General features: G+C 33.4%; 2 protein-coding genes across 7 annotated transcripts; both read right to left on the bottom strand.

Moving 5' to 3' along the window:
• Positions 1 to 1,360: 1,360 nt before the first annotated feature.
• Positions 1,361 to 9,438, bottom strand: LOC100253936 (B3 domain-containing protein Os01g0723500). Of its 5 annotated transcripts, none has more exons than XM_019216820.2 (7): positions 9,017 to 9,434; positions 6,619 to 7,213; positions 6,217 to 6,392; positions 4,986 to 5,502; positions 3,736 to 3,830; positions 2,482 to 2,839; positions 1,361 to 1,698 (listed from the first exon to the last, which is right to left on the bottom strand). In XM_019216820.2, the coding sequence occupies exons 1-6, from the start codon at positions 9,080 to 9,082 to the stop codon at positions 2,552 to 2,554; spliced, it is 1,737 nt and encodes a 578-aa protein (XP_019072365.1). In that variant the 5' UTR covers positions 9,083 to 9,434; the 3' UTR covers positions 1,361 to 1,698; positions 2,482 to 2,551. The 5 variants fall into 5 exon arrangements, with proteins under 5 accessions (XP_019072365.1, XP_010664617.1, XP_002282159.3 ...); XM_010666315.3 differs by having other exon boundaries at positions 1,361 to 1,712; positions 3,658 to 3,830; positions 9,017 to 9,433; XM_002282123.5 differs by having other exon boundaries at positions 3,658 to 3,830; positions 9,017 to 9,433.
• A 2,290-nt stretch (positions 9,439 to 11,728) lies between these two features.
• LOC104882540 (putative B3 domain-containing protein REM15) lies at positions 11,729 to 13,308 on the bottom strand. Of its 2 annotated transcripts, none has more exons than XM_010666313.3 (4): positions 12,984 to 13,308; positions 12,431 to 12,851; positions 12,272 to 12,357; positions 11,729 to 12,152 (listed from the first exon to the last, which is right to left on the bottom strand). In XM_010666313.3, exons 1-4 carry the CDS (start codon positions 13,065 to 13,067, stop codon positions 11,886 to 11,888), a joined length of 858 nt encoding a protein of 285 aa, XP_010664615.1. In that variant the 5' UTR covers positions 13,068 to 13,308; the 3' UTR covers positions 11,729 to 11,885. The 2 variants fall into 2 exon arrangements, with proteins under 2 accessions (XP_010664615.1, XP_010664616.1); XM_010666314.3 differs by having other exon boundaries at positions 12,272 to 12,354.
• Positions 13,309 to 15,483: the final 2,175 nt, after the last annotated feature.

Below are 15,483 nucleotides of genomic sequence, written 5' to 3'. Positions count from 1 at the left end.
AATTTATTTTTATTTTTATTAATAATTAGAATATTCAAAATTTTATAAATAAAAATATTTTATGTTTTAAATTAAAAAAAATCATAAATTAATATGAAAAAATTTACAAAAATAAAAATAAAAATTTATGGTAAGCCCTTGAAGTTAGCTCTTTAAGATGCATGGATAACAACGCGCACAGAGTTCTTTATAGGAAAAAACCTAACTCTTAAGTCATTATAAGAAAATGAATAAATCATTTTTAACAAAACTCCCACTACTTTTCTTAATGAGTTCATACAAAGAAGGTCTAAAAAGACACTTTATACAAGCACCAATTCTACAAAAGGATTGAGGAATCAACTCATTAACCCTACCCACATGTAGGTAGCAATTTGTCTCGTGGCTTCAGTCATTCCCATCTTCAACAAGAGTTGATTGCTTGCTTCTGCCCTTAGCACCTATATCATGCTCAATAGCTCACTTTCTTCTTCGGGAAAAGTGGGTTTTGGGCTTCTGATATCTAAATATTATGAAAATTACAACTTATTTCAGAATGGACAAGCCAAAACGTACTTTTCCTTCTTCTAATATCACTTGTCCAGGTCTTGTTGTAGCATTTCATGTCACCTATCTCATCATTGCAAGGATTTGTTTGGTTCATACCACATGTCTAGAAAGCACCACGAGCCATCACATATCCCACATGATATGTCATTCAACATCCCATGTCAACTGTCATCTCCTTGATGCGTCGAAGCTTTGCTTGGGCTTCCCCCAATGGCAAGATATCACATCCTTATTCCTCTTGACTGATATTTTCATAAATCTAATTGCCCTTGTTTGGTGTTTCACCGGTGCTGAGTAATGCACCAAACGTCTCATATTTTTAAAAACCTAATAACCTAATTTGATCTTTCACCAATGCCAAGTATTGCACCAAATTGAGCCAACGTATATCACTCAACCCACTAACGTGTGTATATATGATGCATGTGTGACAAACATCCTCTTAGCCCCCCATCATTGCTACAACATTGCCCACATATGCTGAGCCTCTGTTTGCCTATATCGGGCGTATGCATGTCAACATTGCCTAACCTGTATCAACCTTGTCGATTTCTTCTTTTTAAGGCATGCATAGCCTCTGTTGTTTGCTACAAATATACCCCCATGGCATTGGCCCCTTTGGTTGCATAACACGCATTATTCCCATGCGTGTGGTCCTACAATGCGTGCCCCCAACCCCAACTCGCGCATTAAGTTTTGTCACCCTCAACCTCAAGTCACCACCAAGCGACCTCCAGTTGCTGACGATATGTCATTCCATTCTCAACTAAATATACGATTATCTTATTATTAGTCTTATGATCGGGTCGTATATTACGTACCTTGCATCCCATATCATATCCGAAACATCAAACATAACCTAACAAAACTTACCAATATAAGCAATTGCATCTACAAACAATTGCAACCTAGAGTAGGTTTAAATAATCTTGTGGCAATGATGATTCCGACCAAGCTACCCGACTCCTTTTGACTCGAAAACTGAAAGGTTCTAACATACAGCCGAACATCTTTTAACTACATGCTCAACTGTTCAGATGTTATAGACGCTTCAGTTCGCTGCTTGTTCTCCATAAAACATGTACAACACAAACACGTGATTGTCATCTCATTTCATCTCACTAGTCACGTGCAGAGGGCATCCGCCACCTGCACAAACATTTCTGGGTCACATGAAAACCAAATTCACCAGAAAAATAGAAAATAAGAATGATCATAATTCATTATATGTAAGTTAAAAATAAAAACTTCACTCAATCAAACCTACAAATGAAATACAAGGAATTTCTGCACCATTAGGATAAATTATAAAATTGGGCAGAATCCCAACATAAACATCTTCTTCTCTCATTCTTTATCCCTTAATTAAGCCAATCTGAAATCAGCCATTACTCGAACTTACCATATTAGAAGTTCACTCCAAATTGTGCCAATTCTAACTGGTGTTTATGAAGATAGTTCCAGGAAATGGCACTCCAAAACCCCAATCATTGTTGTGTTCACAGATCAAGAAAAAGGATGTTTGATGATAAGAATTGTACACATCTTCCTACTTTTATGTAGCATGAAAAGAGGCAAATGTAAGTCTATACCTGCCACCATTTTACTCTGGCTATTTTCCAAGTGTTTTTTTATTGTAATAACCAGAGACCAACTTTCAAATAAATCAGTTGAACAAGTTAAACCCATGATAAATAGTAATAAAGATTCAGGCTCAGTGTGCCATATACCATTAGTTAACCAACAATAATAGATTGAAAATTAAGTAAGAAGCTCTATTATTGTCCAGGATGCTTGGTCTCCAATTTCTCCCCATGATATCTAGCAAGCAACAGGGTTTCACACTTTATGCTGAAGTTAACCAAAATTGAAATTTTCAAATCCATATAAATTGGCAGGACAAAATAAAAGGGTTTGCATAACAATGCTCACCAGAATCTAAGTTACTGTCCAACATCTTCATATGTCTTCAAATGCAATGGCTGTGGGTGGATGATCCTAATTAGTTAGAAGCTGCTTTTCCACTCTGATGATCTGACCCTTTCTTTCCAACCCCAGATATATGTACAAGCATTTCACTTTTGCCAACAAGTTCGAACATGCAGATATCTCCCATCTTGACATCATTGCCACGAACAAAGGCCATCCACCCTCCACAGAAAGTATGCACCATTCGCCCCTTTGTATCTGGGACTGAATTTACAGTCCAACATTCTCCTTTTAAGTTACGAAGAACAATCTCCGTCTTGCATTTTGGAAGATGTGCCATTGAAAATTGATATGGAATTTTCTGCATTATGGAAACTGGTCAGTAAATGATAAGTGACAATATAAACAGTTTGTAGAAAGGTAAGATCTCCAAGCCTTGCAATTCATGCCAAGTGGAGAACAAACCAATAAATCCCTCAACTGGCCAAGTTGAAAATGCCCCAGAACTGGTGCAGGGAATAGAGAGAGGTGAGTCCAAATGTTATCAGCTTCAGCATCCCAACAAGGCTAGGAGACAGGATCATCGTAAGCCAGTAAATAGGCTTAATGATGCCAGTTCTTTAGAACAGCCCAAAAGTACTCTTACAATCTGTATAGATGCAAGGCCAACCCCAACATGACAGCCTACAACATAGATCTGTGTTCCTTCATCTTGAATGAGCATGTAAACAGTGGTGGAATTGTGGTAGGTAAGGTAATGGTCAAAGGTTCAGGGCCAAGTAGGGCCCATAACCAAAGAAAACATGTGACCACTGATAAGGTGAGATGGGAGAATACAAAAGCAAGAGGATCAGTAACAGTTTCATCAAGAAAACCGCTCATTTACCCTGTTTATTTAGCAGACCCTTTTTTTTTTTCACTTTTTAATAGGGATCAAACAACAGTTCAGGACAAAGTTTTTATTCCTTTCATTTTCCACTTCATATAGTTTTTTTTTTTTTTACTTTTTTAGTCTTCTTTATTTTCATTTGGTTTCTTTTAATCTTGATCCAAATTAGTATTCAATTATTCACTGATGATGCAATAATGGGTTTCATTCATCCACGGCACAGCAAATAAACCTGACATGAACAAATACAAGTTAAAACAAAACAAAGATACGATTAGAAAACTACTCACTAGAGTATATGAACCACTGATATTGAACTTCTTCATGAACCTCGCAAAATAAGGATAACTAGAAGTAAAAGAACGCACTGCTTTTTCTTCTTCAGCTGATATTGTTGAGACAAAACTTTTAGCTTGTGATCTTAGATCATCTGCTGCACTGGTTGTGTTCTGGATGGCTGACTCTATTTTATATTTCAGAAGCTCATTTGGGTTAGGAAATGGAATAAGTGATAATTTGACAAGTAAATCAAAATTATGGTTAACCATTTTAAAATTGGAAAAGGCGGGAATATGACTTCATGAATTACCCTTCTACATAGTAAAAATCCAAAAAAGTGATATAACTTTTCCTATTTTCCTAGCCCTCAAGGGCAGACCCCAGTAGCAAGGGGTTCAGGTGGGGAAGGGGGGAGGTTCCAGGTTCAAATCCATGCAATACCAAAAAAGGAAGCAAATAAAAAATAAATAAATAAACTAAAATAATAATTAAAAATAAAAAACACAATCCATTAAAGAGGAAAAAAAGGAAGAAAACTTTTCCTACAGTCCTTAATAAAGAACCCAAATTATGCAAACACAGGTAAGCTCTGTGCTTTCTGTTCAACAAGAACAGAACAGCACCCAGGGCATTAGAAGATGAAAAAACTAATAAATCAACAGCACTACCAATGTTTTAAAAGGCTATTGAGACTTATGCCTTGAGGCTCACCTAAAGGAGATGCTATGAAAATTAGCCCTAAGGCTATAGCCTCAATATGGGGTAATCAAGACTTATGTCATACCCTGTTGAGGCATAAGCCTTAAGGCTACAACCTCGAAGCTAAAGAGACTTAATCTTTGAATATTCAAAGGGTTTTAATAGGCTCAAGGCCTTTATGGACTTTTTATACATATTTTATAAGATGTTTATGCCTTAATATTCAATGGTTTTAATGAATTGTGCTTCTGTGAAAAGACACCATAATTGATGGATGAAGAAGAATGAGTAAACATTAACATTGATAAGGTCCATATGGAAAATAAGAAAGCAATTGGATATGATTATGATTCCTTGAATGATCCTACTATTGGTAACAAAGAAAATGTTAGAGATTATTTGATGAAGTCATGAGAAAAGTTGGATTTTAGAAGAGAGAAGCTTATAATGCATTGTATGGTTTTCTTATTATTCAATTTTTATAGCTATTATTATTATTATTTTGTTTTAAGCTGAGGCTCACCACATTTAGGCAAAACGCCTCAAAACCGCCTTTAACCTTTTAAAACATTGAGCACCTTATATTAGAGAAATAGACTCTTGACTGCAAAGCCCAAGAAAGGAATTATTAGATGCTTACCAGGCTTTTCATTGCAAGCTTTTGATGCAGAACTGACAGAGCTCTTTGATGAACTACCATGTTTTTTCATTTCATTAGGAACAGTATCTTGATGTGTTTTAGACCCTTTCTTACCAGATACACCCAGCTTGGTTATATGTTTTAAATGGACCTTTGAAGAGTTCCCTTTTGGTTTCTTTGGTAAACCTTCAGGATTTTTATGTGAAGTGGCAGCACACCCTGGAGTAAACCCATTAGACATAGTTTTCCCACTTTGGCCATCTATACCTTCCTTTCCAGCCCCAAGAATGTGAACACGCATTTCACACTTGCGCACAAGTTCAAAAATGCAAATATCTCCCATCTTGAGGCCATTACCACGGACGAAAGCCATCCACCCTCCACAGAAGGTATGAAGAGTGTGAACCTTTGTAGTTGGGACTGAATTCACAGTCCAACAATCTCCTTTTAGATTACGAAGGACAATCTTTATTTTGCACTTGGGAAGATGTTCCATTGAGAACTTATATGGGATTTTCTGCACAATGGAAACCAGTTGGTAAAAGACAATTGACAGTAAAAACAGTGTGCAGAAGAGCAAACAAATCTGGTGAGCCAGGCAAAATCTGGTGATCTTTCAAAGCCTCTAAGTGGCAAAGCTTAAAAATACCAAAGGAACTGCCACATGAAAGAGATAGAAGCCATCTCAACTAGGCTAGGAGGCCATTGTAGATCACCACTAGGGCTTTAATTATATTCGATTCCTAAGTGAACACTAAGGCTATGTTTGGTTCCCAGAGAATTTGGGGGAAATTGTAAAGGAAAGAAAATAGAGAGGAAAAGTAGGAAGAAAAAGAAAATAAAAAATAAATTTAAAGTCAACAAATTATTTTTATATACTAACTTCAAACTCATTTCACTTACTTTAACTTTTCAATATAAAGATAAAATAATTTGAAAATGCATAAGTTTTTAACTAATTTTAATTATATTTTATTTTCTTTGGTATTTTTCATTGCACAACCAAATATGAGAAAATCATTTTCCTAAGAATTTTTTTTCTTTCCTTAGTACTTTCCGGGAATCAAACATAACCTAGAAATAATCTTATTCCCTTGATCTATATTAATACTAAGTGATGATGCACTAATAGATTGTATTATTGAAGTAATCAGACACAAAAGAAATCTTATATGAATAAAATATTTCAGTCAAAACTCAAAACCAAAAAATGGAAAATGTAACTATTTACCAGAGTATATGAACCACTGATGTTGAACTTTTTCATGATCCTCACAAAATTAGGAAAAGAGGAAGTAAAAGACTGAGCTACTTTTTTCTCTTCAAATGTTGACAACAGAGAAGTGCAACCACAACCTCTAGCACGAGAATCGAATTCATCATCTGCTCTGCTCTGGATGGCAGCCTCTGTTTCAAAATTAATTTAGAAAATGGAAGGTGTTTAATTTGTCATGTCTAAATTAAACACATGTGTACTCAAGATTGCAAGCAAGAAAACATGATTTCATGAATTGCTCTTATATGTAGCGGAGATTACAATACAGAATAAAAATAAAATGCATCTATGTGCATAGAGATCAGAAGCTGATAACTGACTGCAAAATCCAGATGCTGAAAAGTAAGGGACTGTTACCTGGTTTTTCATTGCAAGCTTTTAATTGAGAAGGCATAGAACTGAGGGAATCCTTTGATGGACTCCCGCATTTCTTTGTTTCATTGGAGAAAACTGCTGCTTGACATTTTTCGGTCATAAATAAATCTTCACACTTGCATGCTTCCTTATCAGATTTATCCATCTTGTCTTCCAAGTTCTTAGTTATGCATTCTGAATGCACATGACAAGAGCTCCCTCTCATTTTCTTTGGCACACCTTCAAAAATTTTATCTTTAGAGACAACTGGGCTCTCCCTTTCTCTTTTTTTTCTTAGCGGATCATCCAAACCTCCTGGATCTTGGCTGCATTTAGCATGAAATGCAGCTTCTTTCTCACATGAACTTCGATCAAAAACTTGCACTGTGAAATGCAAATTGCCATCATATCTAAATACCAAAGAGTCACCACATTCTATGCAGTGATCTCTCACAAATACTGGCCATCCATCATGCAATAATAAGTCACTATTCTGCTGAATCAAGTCAACATGCCAAGTGTTATCACTAGGGCCCACTAATGAAACAAATCCAGATGTTCTGCCTTCCATGTGTTTGATGAATCTTGATGGAATTTTCTGTAATGGAAGGATTTAAATTGTGAGACCATCCAATAACTGAAAGGAGAGTCCAATAAGGAAGAGGTTGAAAACAGTCAAAATTCATCTGATCAAACTCCAAAAAAACATCATGCAAATCCATCATCTTGAAGCGGATTATGAAATTGAACACCAGATTTCCAGTCTTCCAGATTACGTTGTTTGGTGGTTCAAGGGAGAAAATCATCCAATTACTACTGAAATGACATCCAGCAGCATAATCAGGGCAATCAGGGCACATATTTAACCCTTAGAATTACCAAGAAGAAAAAAAAAATGCATGTCATATCACTTAAAATAAGTTAATCTTAACAGTCAGCATCTGCCAGCAGAGTGAGCCACCCTACAATCTTAACCAGAGCAATCAGGGCACATATTATCTCTCAGAATTACCCCAAAAAAAAAGGCATGTCATATAGGGAAGTTACTCTAACAATAGCAATCTGCTGGCAGAGTGAGCTACCCTACAACCTTTCATTTATAGGCTTTATTCTGAAATATCTACCGCGTTCCTTTTAGCGATTACATGGCATTAAATGTAAAAATAGAGAAATGAAAACTAGAAATGACCCAACAATATGGGGGCAGAGAGTGCCTACTTGATGACCACAGCTTCTCTTTCCTTTTCCTTTGTTTTTTAACAATCAAACAAACCACATACAAGGAAGAAATAATGCTGTTAATTTCACCAGCCTTTAATTTAAATAAACCACATAATGTAATATATACTTTGGATAACAAGAATCTTACTTCTTGTTTATATGGAGTGCAAATAGAAAGTTAGGCTTCCATGAAATTTCACATGCTATACAATCTTTATCAGTTGATGCTGTGACACAATTTCACCACATTGTTTTCCAATTAAACCTAAACCATACAACATATGCAACTTAGATGATGTTAGCTTTATAATCAATTTTAAGGTATTGACAAAATTATTATAAGATAAAATTTAAACTTGGAAAATTATTGAGAATAATTTTTAAGTGGCTTCTTTTAAAGCTTTTTTAATTGTCTTTTGCTTGGGAAAGACTACACTAAAGGAAAAAACAAAATTCTTAAAGATGCTTAAGAAGAAAGCCACTTTTAACCATTTTCTTTCCCTTTCCTTCTACTTCGTAAATAGAAAGGAAATTTTCTTTTAGTTTTCTGGGAACCAAATGGAGAGTAAATCAAATCACTCAAATCATGCAATACACAACTATTTTTAGGCATAGCATATATTTGGAAAAAAATAAAAATAAAAAACCACCTACAAAAGCTTATGCTCCATTTGATAATGATATTAGTGGATTCTTCTTTCTTTATTTATGCCTTAGAATCTTTCCTGGAACCAATCATATATTGCTCTCTGCTTCATCCTCCTTACTTTCTATAGATGTCTTGCTTTATCATTTTGCCATTCTCCAACGTGAAAATGTATCTCAAAGATACAAGAACATGATTTAAGACGAACACAGATACAAAAGATACAGTTTAGGAGTAGACAGCCATGACCACACATCCCTAGGATTACAAGCATTTCCGTCTCTACTCTCCTTTTTTTCCACCTCTATGCACGTGTTTAGGCCTGAGGCTAACATCCAAACGGCTACCAATACTTTTACGCCCTAATACAACAAAATAAACACTCAAATTTCTAACATTTTTCCTTGAGAATCTCTATGCATAAATAACGGTGCAATAACCCTAATTTATTGTCCTTGATGGAGAGCAATGTGGAAAAGCAAAAAAGCAAAATTGGCAGTAAAAGACAAAATAAGAAAGAGAAGAAGAAATTACCAGTCGCTCGGAGCTCGCGTCAGGCTGGAAAACCTCAAAGAAATGAGGCCGCTTGGAGTTCTTCATCTCTCGTTGTCCTGACAATAACTCCTACTCAAAAAATTTAAGAAACGCCCTAAACAAACACCAAGAAAGTGAACATTTTCCTGGAAAATTACGAGAGCCGAGAAAAGAAACTGTGGGGGATGAGAACACAGTTTAGAATCTCAGATTAGCTTAGCTCCATGCTGACTCCCTCGCTCTGAGAACGTGCCTCCTTATAGGGCTCAGCTTCTGAGGCCTCAGGGGAGGGGTTTCATCTGTTTATTGGCTCTGTGCACGCTCCTCATTAACGCGTGGGTGTTGTCTCCCATTGGGGGGTAAAGACCAGTTTTAAGATACATGAAATACCAGCGGAAACGGTTGCAGCATGATAATCTCCCGATGAGAATCAGTTACTCTTATACTACCGAGACCAATTGGAGACTGCCACGCCCGCAAGGAGGTGCATTTAGCTTTGAAACGAGTTTATGCCATCAACGGTCGGGGTTGCTCCATCACTCTCACTCGCTCCGATCTCTTCATTCATTAATCCACTTAGACTGTTGAGCCTGACTCATATGGGCTTGGGGTCGAATGGGCCATTATCGGCCCAATTCAAAACAAAAAATTTTCAGTTCTGATTGAGATTTTATTTAATCTAGGGTTTTCAAAAGATGAGTTAGTTTTAAGCAAGGATTGAAATATCGGTTTTTACGGATATATCGGTACTTCAATTTTACGGATATATCGGAAATATCGGAGAAATATCGGTGGATATTTTTTCATAAATATCGGTGGAGTGAAAATTATTTAAAATTAATAGGAATGCTTAAAAAAACTTCAAAAAATGATAACATAAGTAAGAATATACATTTTAAAGTTATCTTGTAAGTGTAATTGATATATATATAATTAAGAAGAAAAATATCGTAAATAGAGATATATTGGTAGATTCGATATTTGAATTTTAAAAATAATATATATGAATTTTGAAAGTGTATAAAGTTAAAATTGAGTTAAGAAATATGAGATTGCAATAGTCCTTATACTAAGAAAGATATCGATGTAGTTTCAATATATTATTAGATGAAGGGAGTTCATCTTGTTGAAGACAGTATTTATTTTAAAAATTTTAAAATATTTTTATTAAAACATATTTTATTATATTTTAAATGAAAAATTAAATTAATTTATATAAAATATCTTATTTGAGATTTAATTTTTAAAATTTTATTAAAAATATGTGATAATAACTTTTTCTATTAATATTAATTTATTTAATAATAAAAATAAAGGTTGATAATTAATAATTATTTATATAGAGAGTGGAAAATTGTTCTCATGATTTTTTTACATATTTTATTATATTTTAAATGATAAATTAAATTAATTTATATAAAATATCTTATTTGAGATTTAATTTTTAAAATTTATTAAAAAATGTGATAACAACTTTTTTTATTAATATAAATTTATTTAATAATCCAAATAAAAGTTGAAAATTAATAATTATTTATAGAAAATTGTTCTCATGTTTTTTTTATTTTTTATTTTTTATTTTTTTATCTCCCCTAAATCTAAAAATAAAAAATAAAAATAAAAAAGGCACCCACTTCTCTCTCGGGCATCAAGAACCCTTTTCTGAAGGTGTCTTCCAGCGAGAGAATCCCTAAAAAGCCCTATTTTCCTCTGCTACTCTCAAATCTCCATCCTCGCAGGTACTAATCTAATCATGTTATTATTATTTTTTTTTTTTGCAACCCCCGTTTGATTCCCAAGAAAATCCATCCCCATTCGATTTCCGGGAAAATTCATCCTCGTTTGATTTCCGAGAAAATCCATTCAAAACTCCCAAAGAAAACCAAAAAAATTGCTTTTCTTTTGCTCCCTGTGTTTTCTGGATCTGTTTTAGGGGTCTCTTTGCTGTTGTGCCATTGGATTTAAATTTCACGAACCCTAAATCCACGATTTTTGAGCCAGGCTGAAAAACACAACTGCGCGGGCTGGACTGGTAGGAAATATCGCGATTTTTCTCCGATTTTTCGGTGCTTCACCGATATTTCGCCGATATATCGGAGATTTTGTCAATTTTTGGCCGATTTTTCCGTCGATCGATAATCGGTGCCGTTTATCGTTTCCATGCCGCCCGATAACCGATATTTCGACGAAATATCGGCGACATTTTCCGATTTTTCAATCCATGGTTTTAAGGCCTTTTGATAATTATTTTAAAGAATAATTTTTTACAATAGTTTTTGAAATCTATTTTTATTTTTAATATTTTTAAATATATTTTAAAAATTATTTTAATAACTAGTATTTTATTTTTAATTATTTTATATATTTATATAATTATTTTTTAAAATAATTTTCACCAAACAATTAAAAACAACTAAAAGTCCTTCTATAAAAAATTTCCATTTTTTGTTCTTAAAAATAGAAAATAATTTTTAATTATTAAATATATTTTCTATGTTTTTTATTTTGAAAAATAAAAAATTATTCTAAAAAAGAGTTCAAAAGAAAAAAACTTTAAAAATTATTTAATTTAAATCGCACTATTTTTATTTCTATAACCAAACAGATCATAAGCCACGCCCAATTTGCAAACGAATGCCTCGTGGGAGTCAAAGGGGCTTTCCACAGCATCAAATGCAAAAAACTAAAATAACGCATGTACACAGGTAGACAAAGCAACCAAATTTCATCTGGGAAATGATTAATAAGGCAGATCAGAGAATCTGCTCGAGCAAACACCACATGTTTTTTCCAAATTCAAGAACATTCATAACCAAAAACCCAAAACAAAAATTCAGGGAGAATAAACCATCCAAGATATAAGTAGTATCTACTTCTGTGGGGGAAGGGTCCGAACATCCAGAACAGGATTTGGAGTTTCCGGTGAGGTGGGATTGAGCTCAAAGACGCAGACGTCTCCTGCCTTGAGCTTATTGGATTCAATAAACTCATGCCAACCAATTCCCAAGCTTAACCGACTGCCCCCGCCTTGTAATCTAAGTTTCACTGGCCACAACCTATTCAGTGGATCCCTGAGTGCTATGCTGCCTTCCTTAGTTATGATATCATTTGATCTCCAAAACCCTCTGGGGATATTCTGCCACACGCAACTCAAATATTGATTAGGTCATGTCTCAGTGAATATATACCAATCTTTGATATGATTTAAACACAAAAATAAACCCTGAGATGGGAAAAGAGAAGGCAAAAGCTGACCAGATAAGGGTAACCACGAACGCAGTTGGCTGGTGTGATTGTTGCTGTAAAAGAGGGTCTCCTGAGGGCAGAGGAAGCAGTTGCTGCTGCATGTGGCCTTTTGTCAATTGCCAAGTCGAAAAATTAAACAGAAAATACAAATAATAATTTAGAACTCACCTTTGAGCTGCTTGACATGGTCATGGGAGTTGTTGTTTCCCTGCGCCATGGGTGGAGAAAGTTCCCTCTCGCGAACCCTTGAATCAGATTCTAGTTTGACGAGCTCCACATGATGATCGCAGCTGTCAGCTTGCTTGGCTGTTCTCCCCCTCTTATTGCCCAACCTGTTAGAAAGTCTTTTCTCACAAGCACTTGAATCAAACACCAACACATCAAACCTCATACTTCCCTTGTGTTCAAACACAACAAAATCTCCAACATTGAGATTGTGGTTCCGCACAAACTCTTCCCATCCCTCTTTGAAATGAAAAAGTTGGCCACATTTACCAACTTCGATAACCCATGACCCCTTGTAACTTGTAAGCACCGCTTTCTCCATTTTCTCGCCATTTAACTTCCTAGAAAACCCTGGTGGTATTGACTGTTCGCAAGAAAAATACACATCATGTATCAAACCACAAGGTTGATTCAGAGTAAAACTTTTTAGCAGTGCTTGTTGAAATACTTCTAAAACATATATGTAGAGGATTGAAAAAAGGGAACGTTGACATACCAGTTGAGTACGGAAATCATTGATCATAACCTTAAAGAAATGCCTGGGACAGGGGCGCTCTGCAACCATGGGAGACGAAGGCATGTACAGATACACTACATACAACTCCAAGCAGACCCTATCTCAGAAAACATAAAGCAAACTCCTTTCCCGCTTCTTCTTCCTATTTCCCACACACTCCAGACTGCGATTAAAGAGGGTGAGCGAAGGCTCGTCCCAATTTCGAAATGACCCTTCAATTGCCTTTACCCTTCTCCGTTGAACACTCAACTTCCCACTGCTTTCATTACTAACCGTAATCATTGCAGATGACAAACGGGTAGCTCCTCTGACACCGGCGGCTCACTTTTGAATTAATAATTTGGATATACAAAGGAAACAATAGTCTCCTACCCCTTATCTTCATTAATTTAAAAGAACTGTTAACAAAATTAAGCATGTGACCATTTAATGTTTCATTAAATGTACGTGTAACCTTTTGCATTTTAGGTTCGGAACTTTAAGTTGAATTTGAATCGATCATATGCTCATTTAAGTCTGGTCTTATTTTCATTTGAGTTAGTTTTTTTAATGTTAATTTATGTTTTTTGAATTAAGTTTGAGTACTATAAAAAATAAAAATATAATTTTACTTTCTATAAAATAATAATTAAAAACTTTTTTTATACCTTTTATATTAATTCCCTTCTTTATAAGTATTATCGGTTTTAAATCCAACGGATCATTATGACTATGTTTGGTTCTCGAAAAATTTGAGGGAAAATGCAAGGGAAAAAAAATTCAAAGGAAAAGTAGAAGGAAAGAAAAAGTGAATGAAAATAAAAAAATAGATTAAAAGTTGATAAATTATTTTTTTTGTTACTTCAAACTCATTTTATTTATTTTAACTCATCAATATAAAGATTAAATAATTTAAAAATACATAAGTTTTTAATTAGTTTTAATTATATTTTATTTTCTTTGATATTTATCATAGGACAACCAAATATGAGAAAATCATTTTCCTTAGCATTTTTTTTCTTTCCTTTGTACTTTCCGGAAACCAAACATAGCCTATAACTTTAAAATATATTTATAAGATTAAGAGAAATTCAAATATGATTTTTGTTGTATATCACGAGATTATGAAGTTATTCAAACAAATATGAGGCTAAATAAAGTTTCACACTAAAGTAGGAGATCAATTTTAACATTATTTTATAATAATATTACTCCTCTCATATGAATATTAAGAGTATATGTGTCTTATTATGTAGGTATTAACTTCATATAGATATTAACTATACATTTGTTGTCTCATATCATATAGATATTGATTGTGAAAACTATAATTTTAGAATGAGAAGTTCATAATAACTTTTTCTATTATTTGATATGGAATATCATATTCACCTCCCATTTTATGATATAAAATTCTCGTTGTGTTTTATGAAATTGAGAAGTCATTTAAACATATGACCACCCTTTACAAAGTTAAGATGTAATAATAGCATTTGTAATTCTTAAGCTCGTGGATGAATCATCAAAATGATGACGGTGAATACTACACAAGACTTAGCTTATCTTCAATGAATATCAATTTGTTTTTAAATGAGATAATCAAAGTTTGATCTAAGCTTTAATATCACAATTAAAATCATGGGTTTGAGCTATGGAAGCCTCCTTATTTATCATTCCTGGAATAAAATTTTTAGATTTTTGAATAAAAAATCTAGATATCAAATCTAAGTAGCTAGACAGTGAAGTTAATACTATATCTTTTTCAAACACATTGTAGGATGTTATTGCTTATTTTAGCATTGTCAATTAATCAATAATTCGGTTTGTGATTTCTTATTTAAGACATTTTAATTATAATAGAAACTAATAGAAACGATTCTATTGATATTACTTGTTCTTATTTATTTAATATACTTTTATCATTAATGATTAGCCTAACTATGATTTGACTTATGATTTTAATATAGTTGAGATAAGCTTTTGGGTGGATTCATGGGTCAACAAAAAATGATAAATAATTTTTCCATATTTTTCCTTATTTTGTTGAAAAAACCACTATTATGGAATTTTATTATCTTAATTTTTAGTTTTTTTTCTTTTATTATCGTTAATAAGATTTTGATGGCATGTATTAAAAGTGAAGCATGGATATAATACTGGTATTCTGAATTAAAAATTTTGGATATTAAATAAAAAGTAATTAATTTTTTATTAAATTAATTAATCATAATGAATATAATTACACCTAATTGAATTTATTTTTATTATTTAATAAACAAATATACATTATCATTTGTTGAAATTGGTGGTGGTGAATATAGTCTAATTAAATAGAATTTATTTGATGAGATTTTTCCTCAATTTTTTTTTTAATCTTTTTAAATAGTATTTCTTAGACAATATATTTTTAAAAAACTAAAATAATAATCATATTAAGATAAAATTTATAACTTATATCTTAACTTAAAAAACAAACCTTAAATTTAAAATTCAAATAGTC

This window comes from Vitis vinifera, chromosome 18 (genome assembly GCF_030704535.1).
Source record: "Vitis vinifera cultivar Pinot Noir 40024 chromosome 18, ASM3070453v1".
Classification (NCBI taxonomy): Eukaryota; Viridiplantae; Streptophyta; class Magnoliopsida; order Vitales; family Vitaceae; genus Vitis; species Vitis vinifera.
This window is presented reverse-complemented; position numbering and strand designations above follow the sequence as displayed.